The following is an 11,415-nucleotide window of genomic DNA, read 5'->3' as shown; positions in this document are numbered from 1 at the left end:
CATTTTTAAAAGAAAACAATTGTGGTAGTCTATAGCTGTAAAACAAGTTCCAACAGCTGTTGAAGTTATGAACCATTTCATGGTCACAAGATGAAAATTCAGCTGCTTTCTCCACCTACATGGTACTAGTACAATTTTATGCAATGTCTATCACTCATCAGAGGCTCATATCTTGATTTTTATCTATCATAGCAGCCCTTTGTATGGTATTTTTTTTTAGATCTCTGCCACCAGGATAAGAACACTTATTGCCTGCATGTTTCAAATGGCACTGCCTTCGCTGTTGTGTGAATGCCCAGAGACACCCAATAACAATTCTTTCAGCTTGCGTCTCATTTATTTCTTCTCTCCCATGAAGGGGAAGGATGTAATGTATCTTTGTGTTAAAAGCAGCTGCTGTGCAGGGTGGAGATTCAGGTAGGGCTTGAAGTAGCTTGTGAGAAAAAGGTATTTACTCTCAAGATCTACCATTCCTGCTGCATGGCAGGGCAACCTTCTCCAGAAGGTAAGGGATCCTAATCTAATGATGGGAAGTCCTCTTACGTAGCGGACAAAATCAGCTTGTTTTACATACAGGCAAGTGTTATTACTTGCCTGTATGTAAAAGCTTGAAGCTCTTCTAACCAGATGCTAAGAAGTGCAGCAGTCAGTGATTACGACCACTACATAAGGACCTGTGAAAGCGCTCAGCTGTCCCTCAGCAGCAAGTAATGCTCAGTGACTAAGTGCTTCATCTAGAACTGCTTCCATGCCCCTCAAAGGACCAGCCAGTTCACGCTCTGCAACATGTTGCCTCAGTGTCCTTTTCCAGAAACTAAGTGAGAGGAAAACTAGGAGAGAGGCCAGCTACACACTCAGAATGAACTGAATGTTTTAAAATGAAGGCAAGGAGTTGAAGCTCTGGAGGTTTTTTTTTTTTATTATTATTATTATTAAAAACAGATTGGCTTTGGCTGAAGAACTGAATTACTGTTCTGTTAACTCAAGACACATTTGTCACTGCTCTTGGCTTTTACGTGCTCAGTTAGTACCAGTCTGTTTTCCTTCTTCCTTAAACTGAAACAGAGCATGATTTTTGCATTAGGCCAGGTGATTCCAGGCATGATGAAGCAAAGATTTTACCTAAGCCATACTGTTCCAGGTAGATCTTCATCTTGTAGCACTCAGACTTTTTGCAGGAAAGATACCTCATGCGCACCACCATTGTGGGAGGACCTTTCACCGTAATACTAGAAAAACAATCACTGGAGAGACAGAGACAGAGTTTCAGGATAAGTAGTTTAAGCAGCTGTCAGTGACCCACTATTCTCACTACAACCACCACTGATACAGTGACTCCACCATGAAATTTCCTTATGATCTGATTAATTCCTTATGATAAACCCCAATCATTTTAGTAGCTTGTTCAGAAACCTACATAGGCACATCCAATAAGAGCTACTCTTTTGTGCTAACCAGCTGTAGTGACTGTTAAGTCAGTAGTCACCCTATATGCCTCTCAGAGCTCTGTGAAGGCATACTCATTTCACTTTCCATTTGGGCAACTCAGTAGCCATGTTAAGTTCTTGTTGCAAGACGATCACTGTTGTTGGGGAGCAAGTCCAAATATGAAGTCTTCTGGCAGTGACTGTGAAGTCATCTGTGCTAGCTGGTCATCATAGGAACGGAGAGTCCATAGCTTTTCCAATTCATAAGTCTCTCTTGTCTCTGGGAGCATGAAATGCATCACTATGTTACCTGCACAGAACAGAAATTCACAGTAAGTAAGCAGTACCAAATGGCCCGGAGTCCTTTGTAACATAGGTCTGGGCAATGAATCAGACATGCCAAAAACACTCAGCTACAGGTTTTATGTATATTTATCATCCTGTTATTTTAGCAATCTATCAGCAGTGAAACTTAGCCCTCCACATTAAGTGAATTATAAAACACTACCACACTTTCAGCCTCACAAAAAGTCCTAAGTCCTCCATCCCTGCTCTGGTCAGATACGGCAGGCAAGCTGATGGAAGTCTCCTCTTAAGTTGCTGACACCATTTCCTGAACAGAGCTAGGAATCAGACATTCCTTCAAAAGACTTCCAAGAACATAGCCAGGAGAGTGAGAAGGACAATACTCTTGTTTAAATTGAAACTGCAACAGTAGATTCCAGACCAAAGAAAAGTTACAACTTCTAGGGGACAGAAGAAAAAGTACAGGAAAGAAATTGTACTTGAAGAGCACCTTCCCTAAGGTTACCTTGACAAACTTCCAGCTTTCCTGTATTATCAACAACATTCAGCTATATCCAAGAATTTTTCCATATGTCTATTGCTCATACTTCTTGTTTCTTTATTAAAAAAAAAAATGTTTGACCTTTGACTTAGCCTCACCTTCCTATTGCAATAAGGTTTTTCTTGTAGGGTTACTATCGTTTGTACAGAACAAGTGGGGAAAAAGAAATGGGGGTGAGGGGAAGAAGCTAATCCCCGTGCACTTTTCCTAGCAATGCCTTAAATTTCAATTGATTTTCAGTTAGAATTATGCACTGTCTCCTCAACCACCCATGCTCGCTTCCTTATACTTAATCCAAAACACAAATCTAGAGGGTGAGATTCTAGAGATGGCAATGAAGGAGAAATGCATTTTGAAAGCAGAGCCTCTTACGTTCACTGTATTTTTCCAGAGTTCACACTTCAGGAACAAAAAGATTATACTGTTTCTTTCGGACTGTAGATATACTCAGTGTTATAACATGGTATGAACAGTGGGAGAGTTTTGGTTCATTACTAGGAAAGCATGTAAACCACGCATATACAGGTCCTGGGATTATATAAACTTTAGAAAAACCAGCTGAGATAGAGTCCCTCTTTCAATTACTGTATCTTCAATTTATTAAGACCTGTTTTAGCCACTGAAGAGTAACTACTGCTTTTTTCTCAGTGCCAATGACCTTTAGTGAAGATCAATTCAGTTATCTCAGTGAATTCATGCAACAATAACAACTGGAATTCTAAAACAGCAGAGTATTGTCAACTCTCCACAGCAACCAGGGCTCACACTGAGACACTTCCTTCAACACAGAGCTCAGGCAGAACTTGGATGTTTGTAAGATTCGCAAATATTTACCAAAATCAATGCACAGCCAGTCATCTGTCTCTTTCCCTTCAATGTGAGCATGAGGATCACTTTCTTCTTTCTGATGCTTATACTGAGAAAGAAGCAACAGCAGAATGTTAAATACTTCATATTTATTTAAAAGCACTCAAACTTAGATAAGCTGGACTTTGTCAAATTGTCCAGAGTTGTTTTATGCCTGAAATGGGCTGGATGACTACTTAATGATAGTTCTGTAGTCTGTACAAGAAGAGGAGTATGTATTGCACTTACAGCTCTGAAAAATAAGTTTGGTATCAGATTTAGTATCAGACCTGACATTCTGACAATGCTCAGAATTCCTACACAGTTACGCATAAGTTTTAAGTGACTATTTTTATCAAAATCAGTTTTGAATACATTTGCTTAGCAATGAAGTAGTCTTTCAGATATAGGTTCCCCATGATTGCCTGCATCACCATGTTTCATTTCCTTTCAGGAAAAGCTTTAGTTGTTTTACATTGGCTAGTTAAGGATGCAGGAATGGGGATGCCCAGCTTATCTTCTCCTAAAAGAGAAGGGAAATAAGCCTGGACCCGTGATGCGAGGAAGACATTCAAACAAGTCTCCTGGCTCTTGAAAGTCTGCTCTGAACACTGACTGCAGGACAGATGGACACCAGCTCCACTTTTGACAGGGGAAAGTATGACAGGCATGAAGGTTTTCAAGCTATGAGCCTCCGACAGAGGTGAAAGGGCGCTCAAAGCAAGACTGGAAAAGCTTAGCTGGGGCAAGGCAGTTTCCTACATAACTTGCTGGCTTTTGGGGATGCCAGTTGTTAGAGATGCTCAACTCTTCCCATCTAGTATAAAAAGTGCCTACCCAAGTGCCTACCAGGGCTGGAGGAATTTGACAGCTAGAGGCTTAGGCACTCTCCCTTTTAGATCTGGCCTTAGCCTGCTTGTTTTATTAGGAGAAGCACCAAGAGGTGGTAACTAGGAAAAATAATGGAGTGAAATCAGCTGAGATTTCACAGCGCTCCTTAACAAAATAATTTAATTCTAGTTTAAGCAGCCTATCAAAAAAAATGTGGAAAGCTTGTTAACCCATAAGATCCCTCAACATTTATTTCAGCCCTGAACTGCTGGAGTGTAAGAGAACAGAGTATGACTCTAACAGTCCTTCCTGTCTTGAAAGACTAAATACAAAAATAACACTAAGAGTCTAGGAAATGAGTCCTACCTCAATGGGAAAGCAATTATTTCAAAATGCAACTGTTTTTCGCTGTTCCCACACAATGCTAACTGCTGGACAACAGCCTGAAGTTACAAACCAAAACAGAGATGAACAGAACCTAATACAATTAAGAAGTAATTCTTTCTTTCACACTGCTTATGAGATGCCTTTAAAAGCAAGTAATTGTAAAACTCTCTCTGAAATTCTGCTTAAAATAACAAACAGTCCAGCACATACTGCCTTAAGGTATGTAACTGAAGTAGCAAGGCTGATACAAGTTTTCTTCAGTGATGTTGTTAAGGTTCTTTAATAGTGAACAAATTGTAATAATGTCAAGTGTTGTTTTCTTATCCTTACTAGAAACAAGACAGAAAGGGGTAAGCAGTAGTTGTGACAACTGGCATTTACAAGCAGAAAAAGTGGGAAGGCCTCCTGCTACACGTGAGCACCTGTGCCTTTTAGTGTCAGTAAATCATCCATTACAACAACATTTTAGATACTGAAATAGTAACTTAGCCCACTGACTAATAGCTCTCCCCAGCACCTACTCTGCTTTACGTCTTAGGCTTCACTTTCCTTTTTGCCTGGAAGACTTTCAATGTCAGACAACCTTGGCCGCATTCCTGAGTTCTTGGCCAAGGCTTCCCAGTTTCTCAGGATATGCAGGAGAGAAGACCTCAAATCCAAAGGGTCTGCTCTTGCAAAAGAGGTCTCTCTCAGCCAGCAGAGGGAGCAGCCAGTTGCCGCAAGTGCATTTTTAAGGGTGGCCACAGAAAAGCAGGTATTCGCTCATCTCTCCTTGTCTGGGGGAAGACAGAGGGCTGCTAATTTAAGACTAACAGTTTGTGCAAATTACAGAGTATACACATTAAGCACTTAAGTTTAATATATTCAAATCACATGAATAAAATTTTCAACTTGATGCAAAACTTTTGTTTGCAAAGATGAATCAGTTCCTGCAGAACACAAGAAACTCCTCTCGCCTGCTCAGAAAAGCCCTGAAAAGTCTCAGAGCTGAAGCCAACAAAACTGGAAGCAAGCTAAACCAAGAGCCAGACAAAACAGGATACAGAAAGGGAAAGAAAAGGCAAATTACAGGTTAACAGCATGGATAGCTGAACGAGAATAAGGATAGTCATATTCCTCATGTTGCACTTACTCACAAATAGCCATCTGGCACTTTCCTGGCCATAGTTTCTTCCTACCCTGTGCCAGATCCTTATTGCTAAATTCCACCTGTGTTTTTGTCCTGGTCTCTATTCCTGTACTGAAAAGCTTACACAGTTTCAAGGCCAAATGGTGCAACATTTCAATGCAAGGATAGCTGCTGCTGCTTTCCCTTTCCTTCCAGACGTGCACAAAACCATGGAGCCACCATTACAAACATGCCTTACGGTGACCGTTACTTAAATAGCAGTTTGCTTCAGTAAACCAACAAGGGGATCATTTGTCTCACAACATGCTGTCTTTCTTCTAGCCTTAAAAATCTCTTAGAACCTGGAATTTTTATGGACTAGGGTCTGAGAACAGTCAGATTAAGATATTTTGAACTGAGTAGGAATAGCTATGAAGCTTGCGGGGCTGAAGACAAAAGGTGGACATGCGTGGCCATTACCATTTCACATCACCAGTACAGATTCTCATTCCAGCCACCAAACTGTGCTACTGTCATCGCTGTTCTAAATATTGAGAGGTCCATTTTTTTTAAAAAAATATATATTCTCTACATTTTGTATAGTGCAGCTAAAGGAAAAAAGTGTAGTTAGCTGCTAGATGTAGTCAGGGCTACCTGGCACAAGGATACTAATGATATGGTATACAGAAACTAATGTTTCATCTCGCCTGCCATACCACCATACATGCAAGTCTCAGGAAATTAATTTCACAACTTAGATCTCCAACTGAAACTGCTCCCAAAAACCTAAAGGATGCAGGGGAACTGTCTTACCATTTTCAGCATGTAATACGCCATTGCATGGAGATGTCGTGTTGAAGATCCACTCACAATTATAAAATAATCACAGTATCTTATATCTGGAGGTACCCGAATGACACAAATGTCTTTAGCATTTTCTTGCCTCAGCAGAGCTACAACAAAGTCAATGTTGAATTTGGAAAGAGCATCATCTGGAACAGATAAAACAAAATTAACAGTTGCAATTTCTCTTTTTAATTCCCCAGATCAACAACTTAAAAGTTACTAAAGAAGCAAAACAGAAACAGACTTAATTATAGCCTAAGCTAGCCACTCACTAAGGAGTTGAGTTTGATGCTGACAATGAAACATGAACCACAGATTTTTAAAACCCATTCAAAGTTGAGAACAAAGCACTCTTCTGGTAAATAATATGCTATCATTAGATATCGTTTATTTATACAGTACCCATTTTGTGCTACACAATTTCTCAGCAGTTAGCAAACATTCAGGATTCCTTTAGGTAACTATTTCTAGCTGTTAATATTTATTAGAGTCAATACTATCATCAGTTATTTGACAGTTGAAACAAATGAAGCTTAAGTACTTCAACAGACATACTTTTTAGGCATGCTAAAAATATTTCAGAACAATGCTTGTCAACAAGTGATAATACGTGGTAATAAAAGCACTCTAAAAATCTTAAGCAGATGAAATCAATACAGAAAATAAACCTGATGCAATGCAGAGTTTGAATATAAGTAACTTCTAAAAAGCATCTAAAAGCTACCTCTTTTCCTTGTCCTCTACAGAGTTCAGCCATACAGAATTATGATCATGTAGTCAAAGCTTTAGTCTCTCACCAATTTAAGCAAGCCAATTTAGAAACTATTCAGTTAGTGCAACTACTTCTATTCACATTGTGAAATCAGGTTATTTCCAATTGGGTCTAACGACTTGTGTGCATACTTAAGGCACAACTTGAATCTGTCTACAATGTGCACCTGCTGCTATAAAGTGAACATTAATGCGAAGCAAACATTAGTGCAAAGCCAAGCTCATGTTTACCAATATAAAGAAATAAAAGAAAACAATAGCTATGTATATAATTATATACATGAATGGGGAAATGAAACTGGATCAGATGTCTATAAAATAAAGCCTTTGAGCTTAGGGACTTATGAACTCTTTCAACTTTTGCTGTAGTAACACATGCAGAAAATTAGGAGTGGCTACAGCTTCTCCAGACACAGCAGTTACAAAAGTTAAATATTTTGCCTGGTAGCCACATGTGAAGTCTCTAGTGCCTACTCTCGAGAACGAATGCTCTAAACAACTCCAGGCCACTCTGCGTGTTACGGTCAGATCTCCACTAGGAAAGATTTGCAGAACAGCTACAACAAACCACCACAATGCAAACAAAGTTTATACGAGCCACCGTGCTGCTAAAACTGTACCTATACAAAGAAATATCTTTGAGTACACATCACAGAAACACACCTCTAACTCAACAGCACTATCCTTGCAAAAATTATTCTAAATTAATAGCCACTGACTTGTCACCTTCAATTGGATTTAGGAGGCAATGTTTCTTCAGCAGAAGCACTGTGACCATGAGATCTGTGGACTCCCAACATAATCACAGTTACTTTTGCTATGAAGCATCTTCCAGGATCCTTTCGCAGCTGTACGGTCAGCTTTATTTTCTGAGGCATTATATTTTATGACTGTCTCACAAGGCTGGAGAACACCAAGCTTTCAGTTCGGCTGCCTTGCTGATGCCCCGATTTGCAACCACTTTTGGAGCTGGTAGCAAAACACCTTACCTTCTGCCCAGATGGAGACTCCAGATTACTGACCTTTCAAATTTAGCAGAGTTGTCACGTTTAAGGCATTGGACCAGCCACCGACTTACTAGAGGAAAAACAGCCCGCCAGTTTCCAGTGCTCCCTTTAGAGCTGTCAAGCCACAGGCCTGAACGAGCCCTCTGAAACTACTTAGGAAAAGGCCAAGCTTAAACATCTTGAGAAAACCCGAGCGAGGTTTTCCTAACCCAGCGGGAAGGCAGACAGGCCGCCGCGGCTCGGCGAGGCGGGCGCTGAGGCCTGGCGCTCGCGGGCCGAGAGCTCCCCACCGGCGCGGCCGCCGCGCTTTAACGAGCGGGCGCGGACACGGTCTGGGTGAAAGCGGGGAGGGCGCCGGCCCTTACCTGCCGCCCAGCGCCGCTCCGCCGCCGCCCCCCGCGCCCAGGCCGCGCCCGCGCCGGCCCCGGCTCCGGCCGCGGCTCCAGCTCCGCCGCCGGGGCGCGGGCGGAGGGCGCCCCCCGCCGCGGCGCACAGCGGCCGCAGCACCCGCCGCCACATGCCGCCAGACCCCGCGCGCCGCGCCGCGCCGCAGCCCGCCCCCTCCCCCGCGCGATTGGCCAGCGGCACAACCAGCCCCTCTCATCCCATTGGCTCTTCCCGCTGTCGATCACGCAAGGCCTGTTATGCGACAGGCTGGGGCGCGTGCGCAGCGAGTGTCGCGCGTGCGGGACCGTTGTGCTGTGGGGGGAGGGGGGGGGGGTCTCTGAGGCGCCGGGTTTCGCTGCCGCGGGACGGCTCCGCTGGCGGGCAAAACCGCCCCGGCGCGAGGGTGTCGGGCGGGTGGGGGGACGTAGTCCTGAGCATCGGCGCGGGTAGGGCCCCGGCCTCGCCTTTCTGGCCCTGCGTTGCAGCCCCGGCCGTGTTCCTTGCTGAGGGATGTCAGTGCTATGAGGCGGTGAAACGGGGTCGGCGCGGAGAAGGAAGGGACCTAGACACCAGTAACGAGCTCTCTGCGATGTTGGTTTTTTGGGAAACTGTAAAGGAACAAATACAAAAGGCTGGCAGTGTCATGCAAGCCCTAGTCAGGTCCCAAAGTTCAAGCCCCGTGCCCTCTTTCAAGGGCTTTAACTTTGTCGGCAGTTGGCTCGAAACTAATGACTTGGGAAAGTGTATTTTACGTTTATGTAACGCGCCAACAGTGTTAGTGTGCAGAGGTTAATAATCTTGCTATATTAGCATTGCTGTGGAGAATGTTACCAAGTGTTGAGAAGTTATCACCTGCACAAGTTCAACTGTTTATATTTACTGTGAATAAAAATGTGTTTCCCTTCACCACCACTGCCCCTGGAAAATGATGGCATTTACACTGACAGTAAAAGTTGAGAATTATTCTTGTGACTGCTTTTCCTTCCCTCATTGTGCTGAATGATTCTGAGAATGATATAGTATTAAGACTTAAAAGGAATAATCTTGTGAATTTTGAAGAAGATCAGCAGACAAAAAACACTACTTTCAAACAAAATTTGACTGTTGCACAAGGCTGGAAGTGTTAAGTTATACTAGCAGGCCATAATGTCTGCTTCCTACAACATTTAGTTTAATTCCTTCACAATTCCTTTAGGGGCTGGTGGTTCTTAGTCTTAATTTCAACTTGAAAACACTTGGTAATAAAAAAATATGTTAGTGACATCTGATGAAACTTGTACCATAAAAAATGAATGTTCAAAAAGAGGAACAGAACAAGCTGTTGGAAATAATACTTCAGTTTGGTAAGACATTTCTCAGCAGACTTGTACCTAATTGATGTTTCTGTTTCTCTTGATGACATGTTTCAAAAGATGTTGTGTCTAAAGATGATGTGCATTTATGTTTGATATTATTCTTTGTTGATATTTTTTCAAAGGGGCTCCCTGAAACCTAGCTGTCTTGTAACAGCAGCTGAAATACATTCACAAATCTGTTGTTTGTAAGCTGCTGTTTCCTTGAAGGCCATAAAGTTCATTTTTATCCTAATCTGTTCAGGAATTGGGTGCCACAGCTGTCATAAGGTTATTGAGAAAGTCTTGCTTCTCAGGTTAGTAGTGCCATTGTTCTAAGTACATTTTAAAGGAGACTGCAGAAGCTGGGAGCTAGGCTAACAGTAAATGCCAGATACATGTAAGTGAACAAAACCTAACCACCATTTCTTTTGTCTGGAGGTCGATGCTGTTCTGATCAGTAACTGGGCTACTCACTCATCAAGTTGCTCATTTAACTGTGTCTCTTTCTGAGACAAAGGGAGCATATTCTTTAAAATCGTTAGATAGATAGTTTATATGTCAATACAAAAGTCAGATTACATTCTGTAAAACCGGAGATGTGTGAATTGGAAGTTAAATCTGGAAAGGCATAATCAAATTGTAAATATTCTAATATGACATTTAAAGGAAGATAATATAAGCTATTCTGTATTCTTAGGATGAAGGATTAAAAAAAAAAACCCTTAAAGTATGGATGAATCATAGAATCATAGAATCAGTAAGGTTGGAAGGTGCCTCTGGAGATCATCTACTCCAACCTCCCTGCTCAAGCAGGGTCACCTAGAGCATGTTAGACAGGGTTGCATCCAGGCGGGCCTTGAAGATCTCCAGAGAAGGAGACTCCACAACCTCTCTGGGCAACCTGTTCCAGTGCTCCGTCACTCTCACAGGGAAGAAATTCCCGCTCACGTTCGGGCGGAACTGCCTGTGCTTCAATTTCTGCCCATTGCCTCTTGTCATGTCACACGGGACAACTGAAAAGAGTTTGTCCCCGTCCCCTTGGCACCTTCCCTTCAGGTACTTATACACCATGGTAAGATCCCCCCTCAGTCTTCTCTTCCCCAGGCTGAAGAGGCCCAGCTCTCGCAGCCATTCCTCATAGGGCAGATGTTCCAGCCCTTTGATCATCTTTGTAGCCCTACGCTGGACTCTCTCCAGTAGCTCCATGTCTCTCTTGTAGTGGGGAGGCCAGAACTGGACACAGTAGTCGAGATGAGGCCCCCCTCCCAGGGCTGAGTAGAGAGGCAGGATCACCTCCCTCGACCCGCCAGCAACACTCTTCCCAATGCATCCCAGGAAACCGTTTGCCTTCTTGGCCACAAGGGCACATTGCTGGCTCCTGGTCAACTTGTAATCCACCAGCACTCCCAGGTCCTTCTCTGCAGAGCTGCTCTCCAGAAGGTCAGCCCCCAGCTTGTACTGGTGCCTAGGGTTATTTCTACCTAGGTGCAGGACCCTGCACTTGCCCTTGTTGAACCTCAGGAGGTTCCTCTCTGCCCAGCTCTCCAGCCTGTCCAGGTCTCTCTGAATGGCAGCACAGCCCTCAGCTGTATCAGCCACTCCTCCCAGCTTGGTATCATCAGCA

The 11,415-nt window shown here is 43.1% G+C and overlaps 1 protein-coding gene across 1 annotated transcript; it reads right to left on the bottom strand.

Moving 5' to 3' along the window:
* Nucleotides 1-1,261: 1,261 nt before the first annotated feature.
* On the bottom strand, nt 1,262-8,589 carry MALSU1 (mitochondrial assembly of ribosomal large subunit 1). Its single transcript, XM_062567613.1, is given in 5 exon segments — nt 1,262-1,593; nt 1,595-1,737; nt 3,109-3,190; nt 6,260-6,438; nt 8,436-8,589. Coding segments are annotated over 5 exon segments (594 nt in total). The 3' UTR covers nt 1,262-1,557.
* Nucleotides 8,590-11,415: the final 2,826 nt, after the last annotated feature.

Source organism: Rhea pennata, chromosome 2 (genome assembly GCF_028389875.1).
Source record: "Rhea pennata isolate bPtePen1 chromosome 2, bPtePen1.pri, whole genome shotgun sequence".
NCBI lineage: Eukaryota > Metazoa > Chordata > Aves > Rheiformes > Rheidae > Rhea > Rhea pennata.
The sequence above is the reverse complement of the archived record's forward strand: the minus strand, read 5'-3'. Positions and strand labels throughout refer to the sequence as shown.